The sequence below is a fragment of the Ogataea philodendri genome, assembly GCF_020536065.1.
Source record: "Ogataea philodendri strain CBS6075 chromosome Unknown scaffold1, whole genome shotgun sequence".
NCBI lineage: Eukaryota > Fungi > Ascomycota > Pichiomycetes > Pichiales > Pichiaceae > Ogataea > Ogataea philodendri.
The window spans coordinates 518,937-544,444 of NW_025763889.1; the positions used below are offsets into that span (position 1 = coordinate 518,937).

General features: G+C 50.3%; 20 protein-coding genes across 20 annotated transcripts; 12 read left to right on the forward strand and 8 right to left on the reverse strand.

Annotated features, from left to right (window-relative positions):
- Window positions 1-90: 90 nt before the first annotated feature.
- Window positions 91-2,583, forward strand: OGAPHI_002142 (uncharacterized protein; the record flags this gene model as incomplete). Its single annotated transcript, XM_046202980.1, has 1 exon — window positions 91-2,583. The coding sequence occupies one exon, from the start codon at window positions 91-93 to the stop codon at window positions 2,581-2,583; it is 2,493 nt and encodes an 830-aa protein (XP_046062802.1).
- Window positions 796-1,155, reverse strand: OGAPHI_002143 (uncharacterized protein; the record flags this gene model as incomplete). Its single annotated transcript, XM_046202981.1, has 1 exon — window positions 796-1,155. The coding sequence occupies one exon, from the start codon at window positions 1,153-1,155 to the stop codon at window positions 796-798; it is 360 nt and encodes a 119-aa protein (XP_046062803.1).
- OGAPHI_002144 (uncharacterized protein) lies at window positions 1,500-1,787 on the reverse strand (the record flags this gene model as incomplete). Its single annotated transcript, XM_046202982.1, has 1 exon — window positions 1,500-1,787. One exon carries the CDS (start codon window positions 1,785-1,787, stop codon window positions 1,500-1,502), a length of 288 nt encoding a protein of 95 aa, XP_046062804.1.
- OGAPHI_002145 (uncharacterized protein) lies at window positions 2,580-7,587 on the reverse strand (the record flags this gene model as incomplete). The annotated part of the gene is made up of 4 exons (XM_046202983.1): window positions 2,580-6,632; window positions 6,805-7,060; window positions 7,145-7,476; window positions 7,561-7,587. The coding sequence occupies 4 exons, from the start codon at window positions 7,585-7,587 to the stop codon at window positions 2,580-2,582; spliced, it is 4,668 nt and encodes a 1,555-aa protein (XP_046062805.1).
- OGAPHI_002146 (uncharacterized protein) lies at window positions 2,672-3,812 on the forward strand (the record flags this gene model as incomplete). Its single annotated transcript, XM_046202984.1, has 3 exons — window positions 2,672-2,679; window positions 2,793-3,119; window positions 3,215-3,812. The coding sequence occupies 3 exons, from the start codon at window positions 2,672-2,674 to the stop codon at window positions 3,810-3,812; spliced, it is 933 nt and encodes a 310-aa protein (XP_046062806.1).
- OGAPHI_002147 (uncharacterized protein) lies at window positions 4,678-6,669 on the forward strand (the record flags this gene model as incomplete). Its single annotated transcript, XM_046202985.1, has 4 exons — window positions 4,678-4,883; window positions 5,292-5,393; window positions 5,468-5,858; window positions 5,953-6,669. The coding sequence occupies 4 exons, from the start codon at window positions 4,678-4,680 to the stop codon at window positions 6,667-6,669; spliced, it is 1,416 nt and encodes a 471-aa protein (XP_046062807.1).
- Window positions 6,797-7,828, forward strand: OGAPHI_002148 (uncharacterized protein; the record flags this gene model as incomplete). The annotated part of the gene is made up of 1 exon (XM_046202987.1): window positions 6,797-7,828. The coding sequence occupies one exon, from the start codon at window positions 6,797-6,799 to the stop codon at window positions 7,826-7,828; it is 1,032 nt and encodes a 343-aa protein (XP_046062808.1).
- On the reverse strand, window positions 7,803-8,237 carry OGAPHI_002149 (uncharacterized protein; the record flags this gene model as incomplete). The annotated part of the gene is made up of 1 exon (XM_046202988.1): window positions 7,803-8,237. One exon carries the CDS (start codon window positions 8,235-8,237, stop codon window positions 7,803-7,805), a length of 435 nt encoding a protein of 144 aa, XP_046062809.1.
- An 811-nt stretch (window positions 8,238-9,048) lies between these two features.
- OGAPHI_002150 (uncharacterized protein) lies at window positions 9,049-9,837 on the forward strand (the record flags this gene model as incomplete). The annotated part of the gene is made up of 1 exon (XM_046202989.1): window positions 9,049-9,837. One exon carries the CDS (start codon window positions 9,049-9,051, stop codon window positions 9,835-9,837), a length of 789 nt encoding a protein of 262 aa, XP_046062810.1.
- A 282-nt stretch (window positions 9,838-10,119) lies between these two features.
- Window positions 10,120-13,287, reverse strand: OGAPHI_002151 (uncharacterized protein; the record flags this gene model as incomplete). The annotated part of the gene is made up of 1 exon (XM_046202990.1): window positions 10,120-13,287. The coding sequence occupies one exon, from the start codon at window positions 13,285-13,287 to the stop codon at window positions 10,120-10,122; it is 3,168 nt and encodes a 1,055-aa protein (XP_046062811.1).
- Window positions 11,498-12,187, forward strand: OGAPHI_002152 (uncharacterized protein; the record flags this gene model as incomplete). Its single annotated transcript, XM_046202991.1, has 2 exons — window positions 11,498-11,701; window positions 11,771-12,187. The coding sequence occupies 2 exons, from the start codon at window positions 11,498-11,500 to the stop codon at window positions 12,185-12,187; spliced, it is 621 nt and encodes a 206-aa protein (XP_046062812.1).
- Window positions 13,288-13,458: 171 nt separating the features above from the next.
- On the forward strand, window positions 13,459-14,595 carry OGAPHI_002153 (uncharacterized protein; the record flags this gene model as incomplete). Its single annotated transcript, XM_046202992.1, has 1 exon — window positions 13,459-14,595. One exon carries the CDS (start codon window positions 13,459-13,461, stop codon window positions 14,593-14,595), a length of 1,137 nt encoding a protein of 378 aa, XP_046062813.1.
- On the reverse strand, window positions 14,188-16,971 carry OGAPHI_002154 (uncharacterized protein; the record flags this gene model as incomplete). The annotated part of the gene is made up of 3 exons (XM_046202993.1): window positions 14,188-14,568; window positions 15,085-15,489; window positions 15,574-16,971. 3 exons carry the CDS (start codon window positions 16,969-16,971, stop codon window positions 14,188-14,190), a joined length of 2,184 nt encoding a protein of 727 aa, XP_046062814.1.
- On the forward strand, window positions 14,698-18,147 carry OGAPHI_002155 (uncharacterized protein; the record flags this gene model as incomplete). The annotated part of the gene is made up of 1 exon (XM_046202994.1): window positions 14,698-18,147. The coding sequence occupies one exon, from the start codon at window positions 14,698-14,700 to the stop codon at window positions 18,145-18,147; it is 3,450 nt and encodes a 1,149-aa protein (XP_046062815.1).
- A 201-nt stretch (window positions 18,148-18,348) lies between these two features.
- Window positions 18,349-19,542, forward strand: OGAPHI_002156 (uncharacterized protein; the record flags this gene model as incomplete). Its single annotated transcript, XM_046202995.1, has 1 exon — window positions 18,349-19,542. The coding sequence occupies one exon, from the start codon at window positions 18,349-18,351 to the stop codon at window positions 19,540-19,542; it is 1,194 nt and encodes a 397-aa protein (XP_046062816.1).
- Window positions 19,543-19,597: 55 nt separating this feature from the next.
- Window positions 19,598-21,085, forward strand: OGAPHI_002157 (uncharacterized protein; the record flags this gene model as incomplete). The annotated part of the gene is made up of 1 exon (XM_046202996.1): window positions 19,598-21,085. The coding sequence occupies one exon, from the start codon at window positions 19,598-19,600 to the stop codon at window positions 21,083-21,085; it is 1,488 nt and encodes a 495-aa protein (XP_046062817.1).
- Window positions 21,086-21,159: 74 nt separating this feature from the next.
- OGAPHI_002158 (uncharacterized protein) lies at window positions 21,160-23,313 on the forward strand (the record flags this gene model as incomplete). The annotated part of the gene is made up of 1 exon (XM_046202998.1): window positions 21,160-23,313. The coding sequence occupies one exon, from the start codon at window positions 21,160-21,162 to the stop codon at window positions 23,311-23,313; it is 2,154 nt and encodes a 717-aa protein (XP_046062818.1).
- Window positions 23,310-24,044, reverse strand: OGAPHI_002159 (uncharacterized protein; the record flags this gene model as incomplete). Its single annotated transcript, XM_046202999.1, has 1 exon — window positions 23,310-24,044. One exon carries the CDS (start codon window positions 24,042-24,044, stop codon window positions 23,310-23,312), a length of 735 nt encoding a protein of 244 aa, XP_046062819.1.
- A 604-nt stretch (window positions 24,045-24,648) lies between these two features.
- Window positions 24,649-25,455, forward strand: OGAPHI_002160 (uncharacterized protein; the record flags this gene model as incomplete). The annotated part of the gene is made up of 2 exons (XM_046203000.1): window positions 24,649-24,911; window positions 25,050-25,455. 2 exons carry the CDS (start codon window positions 24,649-24,651, stop codon window positions 25,453-25,455), a joined length of 669 nt encoding a protein of 222 aa, XP_046062820.1.
- Window positions 25,057-25,437, reverse strand: OGAPHI_002161 (uncharacterized protein; the record flags this gene model as incomplete). Its single annotated transcript, XM_046203001.1, has 1 exon — window positions 25,057-25,437. One exon carries the CDS (start codon window positions 25,435-25,437, stop codon window positions 25,057-25,059), a length of 381 nt encoding a protein of 126 aa, XP_046062821.1.
- Window positions 25,456-25,508: the final 53 nt, after the last annotated feature.

Here is a 25,508-nt window from a genome sequence, read left to right on the forward strand (position 1 = left end):
TTACCGAAACGGACTAAACAGCGTCGATCGGCGTGGGTCTTGAAAAACGTTCTTTTGCGTCGCTGTATTTATAAACAAGACAATCAACCAATGGCGTCTTTATTCCAACTGGATGAAAAGACAAAGCAGCTCTTGACACTAGACAATTTCCTGGATGGAATGACCATCCAGGATTTTGTCGAGTATCTGGCATCAAAGCTCTCTGAACGGGCCGGTTATGACGGAGCCCAGGCCGTTGATCAGCTAGACCCCAAACCCTACATTCGCACTTTTGAGGCGTGTTTAAAAGAATTGAACAAACTGAGCGAAGATTGTCTTTCTAAGAAGTCCAAGTTTGAGAAGATCGCCGAAGTCAAGCAGACAGATCATTATTCCAACGTGTTGAAACTCGCCCCAAAGGCCAACAAACTCAACACCAGATTTGTCCAGCTGGACTCCCAAGTTTCGCAGATCAACGCCGACATCAAGCCGCTTGGAGACAAGCTCACACAGACAAACAATCTGAAGGAGAATACCGTCACCTTGATCTTCTTGACAAAATGCTACAACGAGTTCTACACAAAGAAACAGGCCCCTGCAGAATTGGCAAAAATGACAAGAGACAGAAAGGCGTCGACTTTGAACCGGCTGTTGGAGCTGTCGTCGAAAATATCGAGCAACGAGCTGCCTAACGCAAAACTGACCCACCAGCTGATCCAGGAGTACTGCAATCGGTTCGAGATCGACCTGTTGAACGAATTCCACGAGCTGGATCATTCCAAAAATTATAGACGTCTCCAGGAACTTTCGCATTTGCTATTTCTGTTCAACGACGGTGAAAACTTGAAACAGTTCTACATCAACAAACATCCGATCTTCAATGAGTTCCAGACAACCGAACTCAACGTTGACGCCAACTATTGGCAGAAAATGAGCGATCCCGAATTCACACAGGGCAGTCTTGACGGAATCACCAAAGCCATGTTGGACGCAATTGAAGACGTTCTCACGAAGGCCGAGTACGACGCTATTCGACAGATTTTCCTCGAGTACACTAAGGACGTGATAGTTGCTTTCGTGGACCGGTTCTACAACGACCTGCTTCGCAACAGAGTCCAGCTTCTGATGCGCGTTTCCTCTTCGTACTCGCGTCTCGCCAGCTTGCGGATTCTCCATCTCTTGAACACAAACGCTTTCCAAATGACACAGCGACTAAAGACCTATTTTGGAGACAAAGGCATAGATATCAGTGTGGAGCTCGACAAGTACCAATCCTCGTTGTTCCATCAATTTGTCGATAAAGACGCCTACTTCAACCTAGAGAAAGAGAATTTAGCCGATCTGATTGGTGCATTCACCGCTCGGTTCGAGCAAAAGAACGAGAAAATCGTGAACAAGCACTTGTTGGAGAACAAGATCATGCATTCGAAGGACACAAATGGCACCGTTCCTGGGGAATACGACCAGGACGTCTTTGCAGACACTCCTCAACGAGAAAACTCTACACGGAGACTGCTGTCCTACAAAAAGTCCAAGAAATTCACCTCTATTTCCAAGTTCATTAAAAACATGGAGAGGACGTCGTCACTTAGAGGTAGATTCACCAGAACAAAGCTTATAAATGGAACAGATACAAACTTCAAGGCACCAGTGGACCAATTGGACCCTGATCTCGGCGACGGGTCTGAGATGTCGTTGGTTATTGCCGAGAGAATTCTGAAATGTGTGGTGGAGTCTCTGACTCGTGCGATCGAGCTGATCCCATCAAAAATCAACGAATGCACTTTGGAATTGTTCGACATTCTCATTGTCAACTACGGCCAATCGTATTTGGCCGTTGAGCTCGAAAATCTCTACTACAACGGTATCCTGGTCCAGCAACAAAAACTTTCCTCGTTCTTTGGTTCGAGTGAAATCAACCTGAAATTCTTGGAACAGATCAACTTGATTTCCGTTCAAGTGTATCTGCTATCAATTGTGATCAAACGCTTCTTTTATCCGTTGATTTTATCCTCAGAGATTAAAAACCGATTAAGTGTCATGTTCAACTCGTATCTCCAGGACGTGGAGCTAGGATTGAACATTATTGTTGACGAGCTATTGGAGTTGATCGAGCGCAACATGAAACACATCCTTAACGGCCAATCGGCCGACGATTTCCAACCTGCCATTCAAACCACAAACGATAGAACTGAAACATGCGACAAGATGCTTAAGTTTGTGGATCAGCTGTTCAAGTCGCTGTACACTTACCTAAGCTTCAACCCTTCTTTGAAACTGGATGTTATGAAACGTATTCTGGCAAACTTGCTGGTGTTACTGATCAACCATTTCACTCGTTTCCGTGTCAACTCGATCGGTTCCTTGGTGCTTACTCAAGACGTGATTCATTATATTTCTATATTCGACAACTATCCAGATACAGAGGACATGAAGGAACAGTTCACTATTTTGAGAGAACTATCCAACCTGTATTCGTGTCAACCAGAGTTACTCAAAGATCTGGGAAATGAGGGCCAATTGATCTATTTGAAAAAGGCAGTGCTCAAACAGTACATTTCACGAAGATCCGACTTTGAAGACAAGTTCTTGCAAGGAATCTAAGTCTCAATGAACTGAAGCAGCTTGTTGCACAACTTGAAGGAATATCTTGAGTTTTTGTGCTGTTCCAAGTCGAGGTCTTGTAGCTCCAATGGAACAGTATCAACGCGCGCTATTGGTCCTTTGAAGTCTCGAGACGTTTCTTGATAATTAGCGAGTTTATCGTCTGAAACGTTATAGTTCGTGATTAGCACCTGTTTCAGTCTAATCAGCGAAAGAACAGCTCTTGCTGGGGCGGCAAGCGAGTCCCAATCATCTTCCTCTGACATTTTATCTGAGATCTCTGTACCTTCATTGTCGATGATCGAATCCAGTCCCGAAACCAGCAACAACACATGGTCTTGTATTTTGAAGTTGACAGCTGCAAGGTTGATAGCAATGTATCCGACGAAGAGCGGGTTTGGAGTTTTGAAGTTGGCAAGTGACTTCAGCAGCAGCTTCAAAAACCGTTTGGCTGCTCCTTTGCTACCTTCCAACACGCTGAACAAACATCTCAACAAAGTTTTCTCTTCCAACAGGCTCGGAGACAGTCTCGAGCGGTAGTCGAACGCGAGACGCAGTCCTTCCATATATCCTGTTTCGATCAGCGACTCATACTTCTCGAACAGCTGTTCGTGCATCGACAGAGCTATAGACCGAACAACTGGAATTTGGGACGACTCAAGTGCAACGATCGTTGGAATGCACAGTTTCGGGTTGGCAAAGCCAAGATTGACCACGAGTTTCAAGAAAGTGACTGCCCGCAGCGAATGGTCAGACTCGTCAATAAGACAGTTCTTCAAAACATGGTGGAGGTATCTCTGGACAAGAGACGAGCAGATTCCATCGTTGACGTACTCTGCGGACTCTCCATGGAACACCTTGACGTTCAATTTGGTTGTCTTGGAGTCTTTGAAGTCCAGACCGTTTTTCAACAGCGCCTCACGGTCCTGCAGCTCCAAGAACGTGGACAGAGTGTTGATGACTATGTCTTGGAGATCGAGGTCGTTGGTTTCAAAGACCGAGTCCATTACGCCCAGAATGCGCTCGCTCATAAAGTAGCGTGGGTGGGTGATGCACACGTTGAGCAGGTTCTTGATGGCCACTCGTTGCGACCCCACGTCCAACTCGTTGTTGCAGAACATGGTGATGTGTCTGATGATGAACCCAGAGACCGTGTCTGTGTCTTTGAAGCCGAGTTTCGACGCAGCAAACAGGGTGGAGTGGCTGTCGAGATGAGAGTGTCGGCCTAAGTTTCCCAGGAGAAACAGCAGTCTGAACACCTTCGGGTCTGGCTCGTACTGATGGTCTCTAATTTTGGCCAGATACGGTCTGAGCAGCGTGAGCGACGAGATGCACGCACGGGCGAGTTTCTCTGTGTCTTTTTTCATGACTGACAGAAGCCACAGACACGGCATGGCCTCTTCGAGCTCGTGAGCGTTGAACTTGGTGAGCCGTGCCAACAGCGACGTCTGGCACTGGTTGATGAAGGATTTCTTCAACAATTTGGTCTTTGGCAGAGTGTAATGGAATATTTGCAAGATGTTGTAGCACAACGAGCTTCCTGTAGAGCTGTCGTCGGTGATGTATGGTTGCAAAGACACGAGCTGGTCCTGAGAAAGCAGGTTGCCGTCGCACTTGACAAACACGGCGAGCAATCCGGTCATTTTCTGGACTCGTTCGCGGTCGGAGTGTACCTCGTTGGTGACGTACTCGAGGACGGTCTTGACGATCGTTGCGATAGACTTCTCGAGCGCCGGATCAGCACTGAAATTGTGGACTATCTTTTCTCTAAAGAACCGTTCGAAATACGTCCAGTTCTTTTCTGACTTGGCCACCAGCTGTACCATCACCTCGAGTTTGTCCAGAAGACGGCCATGGGGCGCAAACAACAGCTCGTTCAAGCACGACACCGCAAGATCAATAACAGCGTCCTCCTCGTCGTCCTGTCTGCGGAGCAGTTTTTCGCAGACGGTCACGTGCACGTCGAGCGAGTCAGAGTTCTGGTACATGATTTTGGCGAGTGCAATGGCCTTTTTGCGGACGGCCATGCTGGGGTCTGCGATTCTGTCGCACGCAGAGACGTAGAAGTCGGCGACAAGTTCTGGGTGCTGTGCGATGTTGTTGGAGAGCAGCTCGATGATCGAGTCGCGCACAGACGCGTACTGTTCCACCAGACGAACGGCGAGAGACTGTTTGATTTTCGGCAGCGTCACCAGCGAAGGCTCGCACGAAATGAGCAGCGACAGGTTCTTGATGGCGCGGTTTCGGGATTTCGTTTTTGGGTGGTCCAACGAGTTGACAATGAGGTTGAGGAACCCGTCGTAGTGCGAGAACAGGTTCTGCGAAGCCAGCACCGCACGGTAGTCTGTGCTGGCGGACACCGTAGGGAACGGGATCTTGTGGTAGATGAGCTGAAGCAGAGAAAACTCTGTCTCTTGGCACCGTGCAAGCAGTTTTTTCGAGGCTGTCTTGGCAAGAGCATGGACCTTGACGAAAAACTTGAACGCAAAAAAGGCCCCGTGGATCTTGAGAGAGTGCCATACGGCAAGGTACTGGCCCACAAGGGAGTCGAACTCGGCCACAGTCATCTCGGGCCCAAACCGCACAGGCTGGTAGTCTCCGCGCAACGAAAGAATCTTGGACCCGATCATGCCCATGAGTTCCAGAGCAAACGCCTCGACGGGACCGGAGTAGTTGTCGGAACTGAAAACAAACATCAGTGTGTACAGAAACGACTCCAACAACGTCTCGCAGCCAGAGTACTCTGGGTACTCGAGCATGGCAAGAAGATCCTCGATGAAGTTTTCTAAAACACGTTTCCCCGTGGCATCGTAGTTGGTGGTGACTCGCGTGACCAGCAGCGAAGCGATCTGATTGCACAGCCGCGACAGCTCCTCGTCCGCAGCGTCAACAAACTCGTACACGGCTGCGTTCAGATCTTGGCGTTTCTTGCCGCTCACTTTCCAGTACGCGTCGTCAAACTCGTAGCAGATGGTGAACGACTGCACCAGACGCACCAGCAGCATGGTGACGAGCTGGACGCTGAACCCGCGCGCGAGATGGTAGTGCCGCGCGTGCGACTTGTTGGCCGGCAACGTGTCGAAGCTGTTGACGATCTCGTTGAGCAGGAACACGCGCTGGTCCGGGTTTCTGTTGAATATCTCATAGATAACGTTGGAAGCTGCCACGCGGAGTTTATCGTGGAACACCGACCGACTGGCCCCGTCAAAACAGAGTTTGAGCGTGTGATACTCCAGCTTGGTGGCTATGGAGTCCTCCATGTTGTTCCACTTGGCGTAGCGGGCAAGCAGGTCCAGGATCTTGATCTGGTGCTTGATGAAAGTTTCCGAGTGCTGGCTCTCGGTAGCAAGTGCGTCCGTGACAGAATAGACGAACTCCAGCACAGACGTCAGGTACGTCTCCAGATACAGCTGTCTGTCTGTGTGGGCGCTTGTGAGCACAATCAGGAGGAGAATTGCGCATTTTGACGGCACCAGGGCTGCCTCGAGCTCGGCGTCGGTGTTGTCCACAAACTGGAAGTCGATCGACCGCACACAGGCGTCGGCCAGAGTGATGAGCAGTTTCGAGTCCATCTGTCGCAGCAGTTTCGAGTACCACAGCCGGTTCATAGCAATCTCGAGCGTTGTGAGTGTTTCCAAGTCCAGAACGAACGGGTTTGTCACCACGGCCACAAACGTGTTTCTGGCATCCTCGTGCAAGCTTTCGGAGTCGATGTGCACTACCGGCAGGTCCTGTTCAACCGCGGCAGGAATCTCGTGCACGTTGAGGGCCTTGGAGTCGAGATCAACGGCAGAGTTGTCAATCTTGATCCGTTTCACCTTGAGATCGGGCTTTGTCCACGCGCGCTTCGAGGGCATCGACTGGAGAATGTGGGCTTCCAACGGATTGGTCGGGGGTTTTGGCTCGTATGTATGTTTGGAAAGGCGCAAAGCCGGTTTCTTAAACGTGATGTTCTTCAATTGGTCAGAGACCCGGAACTCGGAGATCAACTGCTGGTCTATCGAACTTGTCCCTTGTGAAGACGCGTGCAACGGTTCGACCAAACGGACCTCGAACGGGCCACTAAACGGCACAACTTATCGTTAGTCATCTTGCTGAAAAACACTTACTGTCCTGTTTGGGCAAAATGTAGTTGATTGGCTGGTTCAAAAGCGCCGAAGCCAGATCATGAGGAATATTCATGAAAAAACAATTTAATTAATATTTTTCTCTCATGTCTACACAAATCTTTATTCCGTCCGAGGAATTACGCGCTGACGCGGCCAAAGAGCAGGCGTGGCTAGTGGCAGAGGTGATCCGGCCACAGCTGCCCAGCATCAAGGAGAGTCTGGCGTCGTGTTTGGCGCAGATCGACGAAAATAACATGGACGAGTTCAAGTTCCCCTTGTCGTCGCACAACTCAGAAACGCTCAAAGGTGTGGTGTCTCGGTCGAATTTTAGAGTCACCGGACTCAATGTATCGATAAAGTCCAAACATCTGGGCAAAATCCTCCATTTAAAGATGAAACCCAGCTCAACACTGATTCTACGACAGTTGCTTGATTGTCACGACCTCATTTACAACGCTATAAACACCATCAACAAAATCCAGGCACAGCAGGACACACAGCCGGCTGTGTTGTTGAGCATCTTGGCGTCGCTGCACAAACAGATCGATTTCGCTAAACAATCTCTGTTGGTACCAAGAGACGCATACATGTTCCCCAAGTACCGACTGCCAGCGAGCGTGTTCGAGCCCGAGCTGCCCGAGAACGTCTCACTCGACTTGGTGATCAGCAACAGCGACATCTCGATCGACCTCAAGATCGTCAAACCCATCACACATAAGCCTTGGGACCTGATTATAGACGTGCAAAAAAGAACGTCGTTCGCGGACCATGTGCGAGCCAAGATCTCGCAAGATCGCTCGCGGTCGATCTCCACCATCCTCGTGGACGAGTACCGCAAACTGACGGAGTCAAGAAAAAAAACCAATACCGAATCGCCTGGGTTTCTCAAGTCCATGTTCAACACAGACAGCGATCCGTCGTGCTCCACGGTGCTCAAGATGTCCACCAAGTACCTGGAAGAAAGCGTCACTTACGTGGACAACACGGACCACCCGGTTGCGGTGACGATCTTGGAAACATGCGACGTGGTGACGAGCGATCCAATGTTGCTGTCGATCAGCATCAAGCTGGACAGTTTGGAGAAGACGGTGGCGAAGCTGCTGCAAAACCTCAAACTGATCTCGACGCCAGTTTAAGCTTCTTTGCACGCAAACTGTTGAGACGGGCTATTTCCTCACGCGTACCTGCGACTTTTTGCACCTTGAGCGAGGCTCCGTGCTGAGATCTGACGCGTTGCAACTTCTTTTCCAACGGGCCGACCTGTTTGTACAAACGGTCTTGTTTGCGTGCAAGGTCCGACATTATTTCGCGCAGCAACTCGTGATCTTTGTTTAGACGAGGCTCGACCAGCGAATTGACCGAATTTGTGCGTTTTTGCACGGCTGCTTCAGGGATTACATCGAACACAGCCTTTGTGCGGAGAACAACTTTGAATCTGTCCACATCGTCGGTGACCTGCCTGAGCGGATCGATCGCGCAGTTGAGGAAGTTGATGGAGTTCTCGAGCGACGAGATGGATGACTGAAGGTTTTCTGCGACCGACATAGCGCAAAAGATCAACAAAGCGCGATGTTTATTATGATTGTTATTTTTCCCTGGCTAACTTTTTTTTCTTTTGCGTCGACCGCAGCCAAGCCGATCGACGCCCAGAACACTGCATATCGGCAAAGAACGGGAAAGTCGGTTTTTTAACCAAACCGGGGAAGACAAGATTGACGCCCTATCTTGCTGTTTCAGATAGCTACCTGCACGTGCACTGCAAATGGAAAATTCCCGAGCGTTAGCTACAAGGCCCGGGACGGCAAGGTTTCTTTTTGCGCTACCCCGTAGCTTGGCCAAGGGACTTGCGTGATTGGACAATCACACATCGGGTGCCAAGAATTGAATACCAATTCGACCACAAAGCCTTAGGTGAAACTCAAGCATATTCAGGGATGCATGAAGTCGCTATAGTCCCGGCCTTTTGCTTTCGCCGTGCCGACTCTTGGGCTGTGCCTCCTCTGAGTTTTGACAGGTTGGAAAAAGAATATATGCGTAATTTTAGTATGCCAATTGCGACTCTGCATGTGCATTGCATGAAATAGTTTGTGAAGTATGAGTTCCGTGCATTGAGGGACGTCGAATACCTCGGCCAAACCCATCGTTAAATATTGCTATCTTCCTAATAACTGTTTTCGAGTCAAACTAGAAAATCGTTTGTGAGCATCGATCGACTCTGGAGTGACAGATTTGACGCACAGAGGTTAATTTCTTTTCTGAAAATAAGCCAATTTCGAAATATCGGTTTATTCAGTTATAAAAAGCAGACCCCCCCTTTTCTCACCCTAATAGTTCAACCAAATATCCAATTCATCGTATGAATTCCTCCGATCGCCACAACCTGAACCACAACCGCTCAAGACTAGCAAGTCTTCCTCTTCCTCCCAAGGGATCGCAGGAAGCACACCATCCTCTAACTCTACCTTCGTTGGAAAATCCACCGATTCTGCCAGATTTCAACCTCTACTCCACCCCAAACCAGCAAAACTACAACTATTCCAGCAATGCCGCCGCCAATGCTCACTCTCGCATCCCTGTGAGCCCAACATACCAGGTTTTCCAGGAACGGGGCACGGAATCGGCAAATTCTGGCCGCATCCACAGTTTTGGAGATATCCAAAGAAGCAATGGTAGCTTGGGCTACCATAAGGACCATCAGGAGCCAATGTTCCCGCATGATAGAAGATCGACGGTTTCCCAGGAAGATACAGTGTTGTGTTATGACATGGAGACTAAAACGTACAAAATGGTGGAAAGAGCCGTTGCGCAGGAGTCCAGGTACAAACTTCAGCCGGTTGACCAAAGCCCTACTGATTCCACCTACAGTAAAGAATCACCGAGATCGAGCTCCGACTCCCCTGAGAAGGCAAAACGGTCAAGAAAGGGTTGTCTTACTTGCAGACAACGTAAAAAGAAGTGTTGCGAAACCAGACCAACCTGCTCTGAATGCTCTAGACTTATGATCAGATGCAGATGGCCCGTTCCCGGCAGCGAGCGCAAGAACAGATCCAAGAACAACACATTCAACCCGGACGAGATGTTACATGAGGCGTTCGGTGTCATTAAGATCCTCAGGGGTGTTGTCGACTACAAAGTTGAGGGTTGAAGATTTCCGTATGAATATTAAGTGTTACGTAATAAAGGTTTTTCTACTATTGTTGGTTAAGATAATTCCGTCCGTTTTTGCGAATTATTATTGTTCCATGCGAGATAATAGTAACTTTGCTACGGCCCGCATATTTATGCATAGAAATATACGCATAAACTGGTGTCTTTACCGGTTGTGGACGCGCCCGGAATCGATTCGCTTGGGTTCTGTGCCGTGCCGCGAGTTCTACTGGCGGGGCGGTGCACACAGTATCGGTTTAGCTTGTCTCAGCCATTAGTTTTAGCCGAAAGCCGTGCGTTCGAACGTGCAAATCTCATCAAATTCGCGAACCACTTGGCACATTGTTTCTTGATGGACTTCCACACAGAGATCAAACAGCAGGTAGTAGTTTTTCACAATTGCGTGGATCCGGTCCTGGACAAGATCGATACCGTAGAACTTGCTGTAAGCCCTCTGCAACTCCTCTGTCAACTTATTCTCCACCTCGCTTGAGCTGAGCCGCGCAAACATACCTGCAGATTGACGCAGGTATTTCTCGTCTCTGTACATGCGGCCGTGGTTGCCAACCTCGGCTGAAATAATGCTTGCCATCGCGTTCACGTAGATGGTCTTTAGGGAGTTGACCTTAGTGGACCCGATATTGACCTTCTCGATCTGGGCGATAAGACCACCAATGTGTTTTTGGTCTAAATTTAGTTCCAGCACCTGGTCGATTGCTTTTTTCTCGTAGCCACTCAAACTTAATCGCTCACCCACGTTCATGCATAGAATTCTGTACACTTCCTCCTTGAAGAAATTGTTGAACCGGTTGCATTCGATCTGGTCGAAATAACTCAACATAAAGTTGTCCAGGTCGGCGAGCAGTTTGGGGAAGTCGATTAGTTGTTGCTGTGATTTTGCCGCAAAGCTGCTATTTGCCAGTTGTGGAGGAAGCACCGTTGGCGTATTTGCCAATGAGCTCATCAAAATCACACTAATGGACTGGAGGGTGATAAGCGACCGTACTTGATTGTTCAAATCCAGAAACTGGATCGAAAATGTGTCCAAAAACTCGGGCATTTCGTACACTTTGGCGCTGTTGGTGCTGCATAGAAAGGAAGTGAACAGCCTATTGAAAAATAGGTACGACCTGGTTTCCGGGGTTCCGTCGTCTGGCTGCATGATGAGTTCTTTATGCATCTGCATCAACTTGTATAGATTTGGGTAGCGCAGGTTCAAAGACACCTTGGCTGAAGGATAGTTGCACTCGAACACCTCTCTTTCGAACTCCACAATGTTGCTACCAATGAACTTGAGACAGTTCTTGATGCAATTGTTCATTCCATAGATCATACAGTCTTTGATGAATTCCACGAATTTCTGCACAAAAAGCTTGTCTATGCTGCCCAGCATAGTCAGCAGAGTTTCTGCTTCGTAGCGCAGAAAATCAGGGATTTCTCTTCTCAGAACCGTCAGACTCATCTCAAAGTACTCCTGCAACGAGATCAGCCCGTTATGGAGCTTGTTCAGCACCAAGACCGAGTCCGACAAGAACGAAATCACATTGGAATTCTCTCTGCGATGCGTGGCATTGTCTGGGAAAACAAGATTCACCGTTTTGGACGAGTCTTCCATCACAATGAACATCGCATAAAGACACCTCTCAACCATCTGGACAATGTCCACCATCATCAGCTCGATTGTATCCACATATGAGAGCCGTTCGATCGCTTCTATGCAGCCCTCATTGTACGATTTCAAGCCCAACCATGTTCGGATGGCTTCGATGTCTGGCTGGACTTCCTCGATGTACTCGCCGAGCCTGTCTGGCTCTGAAATGGTCGATGTAGATGCGTCCTGGAAGAATCTGGACACCTTGCCGGTTTTGAGACGCACATGAACGTCTCGGCTTCGGTAGTCCAGCATCACTTTGAACAGATATTTTCGCCAGTTGTCCACAGAGAAAGTTGGCGGAACCAGCGACACCGGCCGGCTTGCTGTGCTCTTGAAGTTGGACTTGCTCGTGGACGAAACAGAAATCAACGGGTTGTCGTCCGTTAACGAGCCAGAAAGAACCGTCGCCTTGTGTTTGGCCACATACTCCTGCTCGTATTGGTCCACGGTTGCCATGTCGACCGCACGGTTGTCCGCCTTGAGCTTGCGGAACCGTTCCTTGTTGATCTTGATGAACGCCTCACCCTTTCGGATCATGTGCTTGTACTCATTCACCAAGACGTCGTTGTCTGGGGTGATGGAACGCATGGTGCGCAAGAAGTTGAGGTGTTTCGTCAGTCCGTCGTTACTCTCCGAAAGCATTGCCAGCGTCCGGAACCAATGGTTGAACTTAAACACCTGGAATATCGGGTAGTATTTGGAAACGTACTGCTCTTTAAAAGCGTATTTCTCGAACTCGGACCCGTTCAGATGCACCAGCCGCTGGAACTGTTTCCAGATACTAAAAGTGGTCTGGTGTAGCTCGTCTATGAGGAAGTTGTAGTAGGTGTCGTCTAGATGGTGCTGTTTCAGGTTTGGGAAGTCCTTGATCAGTCTGGAGAAAAAGTCCTGTTTCGTGTTCAGCCGGATGTCGTACATGGGTTTCCGTTTAAACTTCTCGAACTTGGTCTTCTCTACCAACACAGAAAACCCGAACAGGAAACATCTAGCCAGAAGAAACTTATCCAATGTTCCGTTGAATAGTTTCATTTCCTCGAATAGCAGAGCGGTGGTCTTGATAATTTCTCGGGAGTTGATGAACTTGTAGGTGTTTTCGATATCTGTCTTTACAACAGCCTCTTCGAAGTTTGCAAACATCGGGAGCCGTTGCAGGTTGGCCCACAGACTCATTGAGTCAACAATCTTGAACGTTTCAGGGAACGCGAAAACCGACTCTTGTGCCGGTTTTTCCTGCGCAATGTACATCTCGAGACTTTCTGTATCGTCACTGGATTTTGAAGAGCAAATGCTGCGCACGGTAGACGTGGCAACCAGTTTCTTGTGGTTGATATACTCCTCCTTATTTTTCACGGCCCTATTTAGCTTCTCAAGGAGCAATTCTCTTTTTTTGACCTTCTGTTGCTCTAGACTGGTCAAATTCGCAGAAACAACGTCCGAATGCGACAGAGTCTTGCCGACTCGCTTGTCCAGCTGCTGGAGCCTTCGGGTGGTGTGGGACTGGATGTCATCGTCTATGGAGCTGGCGGACTTTCGAGGACTGAACTTGCCCAGGGGAGTCAGACGGCGGATGACCCGGGGCGGCGGAGTGAGCGGTGGCGAGGAGAGCGAGATGGCGGTGATTTCTGAAGAGTCGGCAGAGTTGCAGGATCGGCCCTGGTTTGGCGGAGTGGAAGGTTTCGGAAGCTGTGTGGGGTTGAGTTTCGGCGTGAGAATCTGCGAGCCCGAACCAGACTCACGACATGTCATCTTGTCGTGGTCCGACCCTTGATCAGGGGGGCCGTCGGAAGTGTCCATGGAAGCAAAGAAAATGTCTAATAATCTACACTGGGCGGTATCTGATAATAAATGTTATCTCGAGTGGCTGGGCCCAAAATTGTGGCTGGGGCCGTTTTGGCAGCTGGGGTAATTTTCTGGTTTTTTTCATTTAGTCAGACTTTATTGTTTTAGTGACGTTTGTTAATTGTTATGATTTCGCTGATTCTGTTATACCTGGGCTTATCAATTGTGTTGATAAATGCGCTTACTTGGACATTGAAACGGTTCCGACTCCATGAAACGAAGTTCCAGCACGGCCTTACCGTTAACCTTGCACCGGTGCGGTATCTGATCAACCTCACATACAAGATCAACTCCAAGATCCCGTTTGTGGACAAGCCGTCTACGACCATCAGCGAGATCCGCGTCCATCCCATCAAGTCGTTTCCGGCTTTGAAAGTGCAATCGTGGAAAGTCACCGAGTTCGGGCTTGACTGCGACCGGATGTACATGTTGAGCAAATGGGACAAGGAACACAACAAATGGCTGATGGTGTCGCTGCGCGAGTACCCGTCGTTGAGTCAGGTCGAGTTGCGGCTGGAAGACGACATGTTTGTGGTTGGGTTCCAAAATAAAGACTATTTCAGCGTCCCTCGCACTGTCACCGACGAGTACTTCAAGGCAATGACTTCGGCCCCTTCGACGGCCGATCTGTGGAAGGTCGAGTTCGAGGCGTTCGCTCTGGATAAACTTGACCTGAAACCGTTCTTGGAGGCGGTGGGATTACCGCTGGATCTGCAATTGGTGTTTGCTCCGTTTGGAAAACTGGTTATCACCAATTCGCCAAAAAACCTCACCACGCGCCCGGGCTTCGTCCCTGGCTCGCACGAACAGTACCGTGTGACCAAGTTCCAGGACTACTTCCCCGTCCTGCTGATTTCACAGTCGGATATCGACGATTTGAACCAACGGCTGGTGAAAGGGTTCGGGCCAGACTTCCAGACCAGTTCTACGCATTTCCGTCCTAATATCCTGATCGAGGGTCCAAAAAGGCCCTTCGACACCGACGACTGGTACAGATTCACCGTCAACGGACGCGAGTGGATCGTCGCGTCGAAATGTCCCCGCTGCGTGATACCAAACATCGACTTTGAAAAAGGTAAGGTGCATAGCAAACACCCTGTTTCGCGGACGTTGGCGAAATTCCGCAGAATCGACGTGGGCAACCCGTTCCAGTCTTATTTTGGTGTGAATGCCGTGCAGATCCAGCACGGATACACGATCAGCGTCGGCGACAAGGTCCAATTGCTTGAACGGAGACTCAATCAATACGGCGATCTGTCTTGATCCAGAACGCACCCGTGCACCGGCAACATTAGGAAATTTTTGTAGGGGTAAATAAATAAGTTCGTTTCAGTTGCCGATTTCTTTAAGTGAAAAGTGATAGTGATGTCGTCCACTGCAATTGATCCTAAGAAGGCTTCCATTGAGGAGCTGGACTTGCGTGGACCGGTCAGTAAGACCGACAAGAAGCTTTTGGCCGAGAGAAAAAAGCTTGAAGAACAGAAACGTAAGCCTCATGATTCCGCCTTTACTGGATGGAAAGAAGTTGGTGGATGGGAACGGGGCGACATTCTGAGCTATGAGGAGGAGATCATTGATCTTTTGACGAAATCCACGTTTTTGGACGAGTATCTTCCGGAAGTGGCGTATGGCGACTGGTATCACACGGTTGCTATTGTTATTCTTGGTGGATTTCTGTCGTGGCTTTTGGGTCGGTTCCGGTTTTCGCTTGGTCCTGTTTTCTTCATCACTGTGGCTAGTGCCATCTACTACCGGTCGTCCATCAGAAAGTACAGAATGTCCATCAGACTCCAAGCACAGAGAGAATTTTCTGTGAATCATATTGAAGATGATTTCGAGTCGATGGACTGGCTGAACGTGTTTTTGGACCGTTACTGGCGGTTTATTGAGCCAACCGCTGCGCAGATGGTCTGTGACCAGGCCAATGCGATCATGGCTGGTCTGCCAATTCCTGCTTTTGTCAAACAGGTTTGGATCCATACATTCACTTTGGGTACCAAAGCTCCAAGAATTGACAAGGTGCGTACTTTGGACCGTACTGATGACGATGTCACCGTGATGGACTGGTGGGTCTCTTTGAACCCGAACGCTTTGGAAGACACCACCTCCAAACAGTTGAAGAACTACGTCAACCAAAGCATTATTGTCAAGGCCAAGCTGTTTGGGTTGACAATCCCGTTTGCCGTTTCCAACGTTGCGTTCCAGGTCAAAGTCAGAGTCAGATTAAGAATGATGCAGAACTTCCCGCACATCCAGACAGTCAACGTCTCCTTGATGGAGGCTCCTCACTTTGACTTCATTGCCAAACCGTTTGGCGGAGACTCCATTTTCTCGTTTGAGGTTCTTAACATTCCTGGTTTGTTCATGACCATCAACGAGCTTGTCAAGAAATTCGCCGGCCCAATGGTGTTCGATCCGCTGTCTTTCCAACTTAATCTTGAACAATTGCTGAACGGTAACGGTTTGGACGGTGCCCTGGGTATCTTGCAGGTCAACGTCAAACACGCCAAGGGTCTCAAAGCAGCAGACACTTTCAACAACACTATCGATCCGTATCTTACATTCGGTTTCGGTAGCGAGGTTCTGGCCAAGTCCAAGGTTATTCCAGACACCATGGATCCTGTCTGGAACGAGAAGATTAACGTTATGCTCAAGTCTTCTTCTGAGCCATTGAACATCACCTTGTACGACGAGAACGAGAGTGACGGCAGAAAGGACAAGATGATGGGATGCGTTCTTTACGATTTGGAAGAGATCATGCTCAAGGGAGAAATCAGAAATATCAACCTGCCAATTTTGAGAAACAACAGAGAAGCAGGCGAGGTTTCGATCGATTTGAAGCTGATGAAGACTCTGCAAGGATTCAAGTTGCCAGATGGATCGTACTCGCCACCTCCAGACCTTAACACTGGTGTTGTTGTTCTGAAACTGCTCGGAGCCAGAGCATACAACGAGGACGACAAAAAGCCAGGAAACGTGTTTGCCGAGGTGTTGGTCGACAAAGAACTCAAGCTCACTTCGGGACTGGTCAAGAAGAGCAAGGAGGCTTCCTGGAACCTTACACACGACCAAATCGTCTACAACCGGTCCAAATGCAAGGTTAGAGTCATTCTCAGAGACTCTGCCAAGAAGCTGGTTGGCTCGGCAACTTTCAAACTTACCGATATCATTGATGCATCCTACGTTGGAAATGAATGGCTTTCGTTGACCAAGGGTTTGGGAGAGGTCAGACTGACCTGTAACTGGAGTTCTGTTGCCATGACCGACGTGCCAGGCGCCATGGGCTACACAGAGCCATTTGGTGTTGTTCGCTTCAACATCGGCAAGGCCGAGAACCTCATCAACTTGGAGAAGATTGGTGTTATCGATCCATACATTAGAATTATGATCAACGGTATCCAGAGAGGCAGAACATTGACCAGAGACTCCACTACAAACCCGGTGTACAACCAGTCTATCTACGTTCCTATTGCTTCTCCTAACCAGAGAGTCACCATTGAGGCTATGGATGTGCAAAGATCCACTCCAGACAGAACCCTGGGTTCGTTCCAGGTCAGACTCAACGAGTTCATCGAGTTTAACGACAACGGAGACCCAATTGAGTCTTCTGGCGAGACTAAGGAGGGTCGGTTGGTGCATCCTAAGCGTGGAGCCAAGGGATCTGTGTCGTACTCGATGTCGTTCTTCCCTACTCTTCCTGTGATGACTCCAGACGACATCTTGGAGAAGAAGAACATCGAGAAGGCCAAGGCGGCCGGGGAGAAGAAAGAGCTGTCCAAGGAGGAGCAAACCCAAGAAAAGGAGGAAGAGGAAGAATTGGAGGACGCCAAGCCTAAATTGGATCTTCCTCTCAGCAAGGTCCAGGACTACAGCTGTGGTGTTTGTGTTTTCACTCTTTTGGAAGGACAGTTCTCGAAAGACGGTTATCTGCAGGTCTTCTTCGACAAGGAGGGATATCCCGAGTACGTTTCGCCAAAACTCTCGTCTCGTAACAACCGGATCAATTCCACTGGTGAGGCATTGGTCAAGGAGCTCAAATACTCTATGGTGACGTTGCGGTTGTCTGAGAAAAAGAATAGCAACTTTTTGCAGAAAGCTCTGGCCGAGGTGACCATGCCAACGATGGAGCTGCTCAACAAGACGTACGACCAGCCACAGGTGGTGAACCTGTCGAACGGCGTGAGCGTCAAACTGCAGACCAGATGGACTCCAGTGCTGATGGAGACACTTCCTGCGCAGGACTCGATCGGAAACGCGGGCTCGTTGCGTCTACGTGTGATCAAGGCCAGCGGTCTGCCTGCTGCAGACTCGAACGGCAAGTCTGATCCATTCACCAAGGTTTATTTGAACGGGGACGACGTGATGAAGACGAAGACCATCAAGAAGACCCTGGATCCGGAATGGAATGAAGAGGAGGAGTTCGAGGTGGACAACAGAGTCAACTCTGTGCTGCGGTTCAAGGTTTCTGACTGGGATATTGGTCTGGAACAGGACGACAAGTTGGGCGAGGTTAGTGTGAACCTGAGCGAGATCGATCCGTTCCTTGAAGGTGTGCAGGAGTCGAAGTTGCAACTGATTGATGACGACGGCCAGCCGGCGGGAGACCTGTACGTTGCGTTTGAGTTCAAGCCATTCTACGTTACTGTTTTGAGTGCCGACAAACAGCTGCCTAACGTGGCAGGTTCGGCCGTAGATGGTGCCGGAAAGCTACTGGGAACTGGTTTGGACGGAACTGGCAAGGTTCTGGGAGGTGCAGGCAAGGTTGGCGGCAAAGTTATCGGAACTGCTACCAATTTGTTCAAGAAGAAGAAATAAGCCACCACGAGACACTTGATTATGTAACATTTAAAAAAAAAAATCCAAATTTAAATCAAGTTTTAAATTTATATGCACGCACGTTCTGGAAGAATAAATTATGTATAATTTTTCAGTGGGAAAATAAAACTTTATTTATTTATCATTAAGTTTGCCCACTAAAGAGTTTTTAAGTATGGGAGCGCTATGAAGTTCGCAAAGATGCTAGAACAGACCCTCCAGGAGGAGTGGGTCCCCGAGGAGTGGGCCAAGAAGGCGATCCAGTACAAGGCGTTGAAAAAGAGGATCAACCGAGTAGTTGAGGAGCTCGAGTCGATAGGCATTAAGCGCGAGGATATGGTGCTCATGTACGATATTGAGCGTGTGCAGCACCAGCTGGTTCCGCGGCTGACGGTTCGCACGACGCTGGAGATGGAGGACTTGGTTTTGACCAAGATCGAGGAGTTGGGGTATTCGTTTACAGAGGTGCAAGAGGCCGAGGCTGGGGTTTGTTTGTTGACGGTTAGTTTGCATCAGGATGCGCTGTTTTTCCAAACTTTGTACGAGGAGCTGGAGGAATTGAGTCGGTTTCGAGACGAGCGCGAAAAGGAGATTGTGGCGACCGTGGAGAGTCTTGCCGCGGAAATAGGCAAAGTCGGGGGGCCCAGCAGAAGAAAGTCGGACATGTATTTGTGGCGGGAGATTTTCCAGCTGTACATCGAGAGCGAGGTGTTTTTCAGCACAAGAGAGAGATCTGCCGGCCGTGTGGACGTGGAGGTGTCGCGACAGCGGATGGGCGAGTTTGTGGCGCATGTGAACTCTGCCGGACTGCAGAAGAGGTTTCATCACCGGGGATCGCTGGCCGCGTTTGGAGCGTTCCAGGAGATGAACATGCAGATCATGAAGGTGGCCAATTACCAGACGATCAACGGGATCGCCGTGCACAAGATACTGAAAAAGTTTGACAAGCAAACGTCGCTCAACTCGTCGATCCTGTTCCCGGACATTTTACAGAAATCGTTCGAGACCAACATTCTGAATAGCACCGTTTGCAAGGACGTCTGTTCGGTGATTGCACAGCGCTTACTTAACATCATCCCGCAATTGGAAGACTATACCTGTCCGATCTGCTGCTCTGTTGCGTTCAAGCCGATAAGACTCGATTGCGGGCACTTATTTTGCGTGAGATGTCTGGTGAAGCTACAACGCAAGGACGAGGACAAATGCCCGCTGTGTCGCCAGGCTGTTGTGCTGCACGCCGACGAGCGCAACCTGGACTACGCACGCATGGAGTATCTCAAGCTGTACTTCCCGCGCGAGGTGAAGGAAAAACAGACCGAGAACGAGCGCGAGATCTTCAAAGAACAATACGGCCACATTGTGGACCCGGACAAGCCAACGTGCACGATTGTGTGAAATACTAGGACGATTAAATTTAATATATTTTTTTTAGCTGATTAATCTTTGTCTTATGAACGATACCGACGTCAACAACAAGTACGACCGCCAGGTGCGGCTGTGGAACGTGTCGGGACAGCGGCGACTGGTTGACTCGCGCGTGTGTTTTGTCGGGGCGTCGCCCGTGGCGTGCGAGACGGCAAAGAACCTTGTTTTGCCCGGAGTGGGAAAGCTTGTGTTTGTGGACGATCTGGCTGTGGACAGCAGCGACTTGGCGGCCAATTTCTTTCTGCAGGAGTCGGATTTGCACAAGGACCGGGCCCGGTGTGTTTCTGATCGTCTGGGCGAGCTCAACGCCGACTCCTCCTTGGAACATGTGAACACACCCTGGGACCAGCTGATCCAGGACAAAGGGTTCTGGAAACAGTTTGACTGCGTGGTGAACGCGCGACTGGACCCAGACACCGATCTGATCGACGTTCTGTGGCAATTGGGCGTTCCCCTTGTTCATATCCACGCCACGGGGGTGTATTCTCTGGTAAGGGTGTATTCTTTGGAACGGACGATAGTGGAGACCCATGCGACGCGCGCGGACGATTTCCGGCTCGACGCGGCGTGGCCCGAGCTGCAGACGTACGTGGACTCGATCGACTCGCACGCGGCCGCAGAGGTGCCCTACAGCGTGCTGCTGATCAAGACGTTCCAGGAGCTCGAGAAAAAACTCGGCCGCAGACCAACCACGCGCGAGACACGCGAACGGCTGCGCGAGCTCGGCGACGACGACAACGTGCTGGAGGCCGTCAAGAAGGCGGCGCTCGTGGGGAAAGAATCGCACACTCTGGACGACCGCACGCGGCAGCTGCTGGCCCAGAAGCCCAGTCTTGCTACAGCAACCATGTTCTGGGTATTGGTCGAGGCGTTGGACAGATTCTACCAGAAACACCGTCTCCTGCCGCTAAACGGCTCGCTGCCAGACATGACCAGCAACACAGACAGATACCTCGAGCTCCAGGACATTTATAGAGCAAAGCACGACGCCGACAAGACAGAGCTACGCGGGCTGGCTACACAGGTGCTGGCAGAACACGACCGGGCCAACGAGACCGTGACAGACGCGGAAATGGACCTGTTTGTCAAGAATTGCAACGTCCTGGAGGTCCAGCGCGGGTCCAAGAACGTGTGGGACCCCAAGACGCTCGAGGACGAGAACTCGCCCGTGCTACAGAACATCAACATCTACTTTGGGTTCCTCGCGCTGAACGCGTTCCACAAACAGCACGGCCGGTACCCGACGCCTGCGGACCAGGCCGAGGTGCGCTCGTGGTCGATCTCGGAGCTGTGCCGTCACCGCACGGTCAAGTCGTTCCCCGACGGGCTGGAGCACGTTTTGGACGAGCTGCTGCGTGCCAAGGGCGAGGTGTTGCACAACGTGTGTGCGCTGACGGGAGGAATCGCCGCACAGGAGATCATCAAGGTGCTCACCAACCAGTACGTCCCGCTCAACAACACGCTCACCTTTGACGGCATCCGCGGCCAGACAGGCACCTGGAAGATCGACTAACAGAAAACACCCGTGCACCACCCAGTTGGGTTTTTCGCAAGTCCACATGCAAAATAATCTCTAAACGACGGGACATGTACTACTCGGAGTCCATTGGCATTGAGAGCGCGCGGCCGCAGAACGAGTTTTGGAGCCTCGAGGTGTCCGACCTCGGCAACCAGAAATGGAAGTACGGCCCGGTGCGGCCGGGCGTGGTGGAGTCGCATCTTCTCCAGCCCAATAAGCCTCAACCGTACGGCAAGTACTCGCTGGACCAGGCGATCGAACTGGCGGCGCTCAACTTCTCCACCGTGCAGCACGAGTCTGGAACGTGGCCCAACCAGTATAAAGGCCCGATGTTCATGACAATTGGCTACGTTGCGTCGTCGTACTTCACCAAGACCCCGATTCCAGGTCACGTGGTTTCCGAGCTGATCAGGTACATAGTCAACAGCTCGCACCCTGTGGACGGCGGATGGGGATTACATGAGACGGACAAGTCGACGTGTTTTGGAACAACTATAAATTACGTGATATTGCGGCTTTTAGGGCTGTCCAAAGACCATCCCGTTTGTGTTAAGGCTCGCAAGACCCTGTTGGATATGGGCGGCGCCGTGGGTAACCCGCATTGGGGTAAGATCTGGCTGTCTGTTTTGAATCTGTACAAGTGGGAAGGAGTGAACCCTGCGCCAAGCGAGCTGTTTGCTCTGCCGTATTGGCTGCCTATCCATCCAATGAAATGGTGGGTCCATACCCGTGGAATCTATGCTCCTGTCGCGTATCTGTACACCCGCAAGGCATCGTGCGAGCTGGACCCGTTGTTGGAACAGATCAGAGAGGAGATTTATTTGCAACCGTTTGAAAAGATCGATTTTGCAGCATGCAGAAATAAAGTCTGTGGAATCGACCTATATTATCCGCACACAACTCTGTTGAACGTGGCCAATTGGGCCATGGTCAAGTACGACCAGTGGAGACCGCAGTTTGTGGCCAACTGGTTCAACAAATTCGCTTACAACCTGGTGTTGAAAGAGCTCGAGAACACAGAAAATCTTTCCATTGCCCCCGTCAACGGCGCATTCAACAGCATAGCTGTGTTTCTGGAAGAAGGCCGCAGCGAGCGGTTCAAAGTGGTTGTCGAGCGCATGCACGAGGAACTGTTTTTGGGTCCAATGGGTCTCACCATGATGGGCACGAACGGGTCGCAGGTCTGGGATAGCGCGTTTGCTGTTCAGTGTTTCCACGTTTCGGAGGTGGATCAGTTCGGATTGGTGAAAAACGCCCACGATAGGGCCGTCTCCTTCTTGTTGCGGTCCCAGTTCGACACCGAATGCGTTAGGGGCTCGTACCGGGACTCGCGTGTTGGTGGCTGGCCGTTCTCGACAAAGGACCAAGGATATACCGTCAGCGACTGCACTGCAGAAGCCATGAAGGCCGTCTTGATGGCTCATCCGAACGACACACAATTGATCCAGAAACTGCACAAAACAGTCGACCTGCTGCTGAGTCTGCAGAACGTGGATTGGTCGTCGAAGCTGAGAGCGTATTACGGATCGTTTGCCTCGTACGAGAAAGTCAAGGCCACGCCATTGCTCGAGCTGCTGAATCCAGCAGAAGTGTTTGGCAACATCATGGTGGAGTACCCGTACGTGGAATGCACCGACTCGAGCATCCTGGGACTGGTTTATTTCCAGAAACACAGCGACTACCGGTCCGAAGATATCAAATTGGCCATTGACAACGCTCTGCAGTTCCTGGCGAAAGCGCAAAACCCGGACGGCTCCTGGTACGGCTGCTGGGGGATATGCTATACATATTCCGGGATGTTTGCACTCGAGGCGTTCGCAGAGACGGGCCACAAATATGGGAACAGCGAGATTGTGCGCAAAGGGTGTCACTTTTTGGTCGACAGGCAATTGAAAGACGGCGGCTGGGGAGAGTCCATGAAATCGTGCGAAACGCACACGTACGTGTCGACTTTGCAGGCCAACGTTGTGCAGACCGCATGGGCATTAATTGGTCTGCTTCTTGCCGAGTATCCAGATCTTGTTGTCATTGAAAAAGGCGTTCGGCTGCTGCTAAGCAGACAAACCAAAGAAGGCGACTGGGCAATGGAAGGTGTCGAGGGTGTGTTCAACCACTCGTGTTCTATCGAGTATCCGAACTACCGGTACATTTTCCCTATCAAAGCTTTGGGATTGTACCGAAGACGACTGAAATCGCAGGGCCGAACATGGCGCAACCTCTAGGAGCTCCCCTTGAGCTCCTTTTTCTCTTCTCTTCGTCGCTTCTGGGTGTTGCCAACCAGGTTCTCCACATACATTGAATATATCTCGTTATCCTGTTTCAAGTCTTCGAGTCGTAGGTTCCAGCACGCAGCGAGTTTCAACAGCTCGTCGCGCACGTTCTCGAGCTCTTTTGTCTTTTCCTGTATGTCTCCGCGTTCTGCAGCCGCCTGGTAGAACGATTTGGGCTGGACTCTGGAATGGATCGACTCCAGCACCGAGTCCGACGAGCTCAGGATCTCGTCCTTGCGGGTCTCGTCAACACTCACCTGCGAGATCCGCGTCTCCAGCTCGGCGTTGACATTGTTCTGCAGCCCTTGCAGTGCACTCTGGTCGTACAACTTGCTCATCTTTGCACCAGCCACCGACGGCAGAACCTCGTCCAGATCGATGGGGATCCCCAGACTCACAAGCAGCTTGCGCCGCAAAAGCGACCGTTTCCAGTTCACCTGCCGCACGTTCATGGGCGGGTGCACCAGCCGCGAGTACACATCCTGACACCGCTGGTCCAGGTCGAAGGTCTTTTCTGTGGGCGAGGGCAACGGCAATGGGTTCAGGGTGTCGTGGAGGCTTTGTTGTAGACGGGCAATTGAGTCGGTGGACGGGGAGAAAACAAGCGCCGGGTCGTGCTCTATCGGCTGTGCAGCGTCAAACTCCTCGAACTCGCCGAAATCATCAAACTCGTCGTCCTCCATGGCCTTTGTGAGGAGAATCTATAGAGAAATAATCAAGAAAAAATAAGTGCCTTGTTTAGAAACAAGGAACAAAAAAAAAGACTTGCTGACTCTGAGGATCGAACTCAGGACCTCCAGATCTTCAGTCTGACGCTCTCCCAACTGAGCTAAGTCAGCAACTCTATCAAAAGTAGTGGCGGTGTTTGATGTATGCGCCGCGACCGAAGGGTTTCGGCGGTGAGAAAAAAAGTGGCGTCTGAAGATATCGGAAGAGGGGATGGGGGCTTTCTCGGATATAAAATTGGGGTTTCCGAAGGCCGAAGTAGGGGTGTGGAGGAAACGGGGCAAAGACGGGTCAAGATGACGGGGCTTCTACGACCGAATTGCTCAAGCAGCAACCGTGTGGCGAGGCGTTTGGGCACGTTGGGTAGGCTTTTTGCAGTGTTGATCGCTTAAAATACTGCGATAGCCGAAATGATACGATTGCACTTTTCAAAAATTCGTGACCATTTTTTTCCAAATCATGCATGTGCACAATAAAACGAGGGGGTGTGAAAATTTGATACCTTTTAGCTACTGCCGTATATAAAGACGAGGTTATCTCGCTTTTTTCTATCAATCAACAATGTCTTTAAGATTAGCAGCAAGAAGATTCTCCACCTCCGCGGTTAAATTGTTCGAAAAAGAGAAGGAAGTCAAGGCTCAAGCAGTGGACGCGTTGTCTTCTCCTAGCGGCCAGTTCCAATCGTTTGCCCAATACAGACTCAAGATTGTGCAAAAAGACCCATTGTCGCTACAAACAAGAAGAACGTTTGTACAGGGCAACCCTGCCGCAGTCGAGACAAACGAGGTGGACGAGAAGTTCAGAAGACTGGCCAAAAAGATCTCGTACAGAGACATTTAAAAAGATATCCTTCAACGCATTCTAGCCGGCCTAGAACTCTCGCCACCCGCCCGATCTGTGGATAACTTTAAGTATGGAACGAATAATGAAAGCATCAATCATTTAAAATATGTACAGTCTAGTTTGTATTCACCACACACCTTTCTTAACTCCAGGGAACTCGCCGTCTCTGGCCATGAGCCGGAACTGGTATCTGCTCACCCGGAACGGCTTGATAATCTTTTTGCTGGTGCCGCTTTCCACGCACCGGTCGCGGACCTGGTTCATTCTGGTGAAGTTGGGCAGCGCGGTCAGCTGGACCTGGGCCTCGATACGCACTTTCTGGGGCAGGGCCGCGTTTCTGGCTATGAACTTGAGAGCCTTTGTGGTGACCTCGTATTGGGCGGCCATCTGGCGCTTGAAGTTGTCTCTGAGGACTCTGGTGTTGAGGAACCCGGTAGGGATGCTCACAGGCTGCGGGAACCGTTTCATCGGCTTGCTCGCCTTGACTATCTTCAGCACCTCGGACATGCTGGTTATGCTGGCTAGTTTTTTTTTTTACTCGCGAGTGAAAATGTTATGAGCCAAGGTTATTGTACACA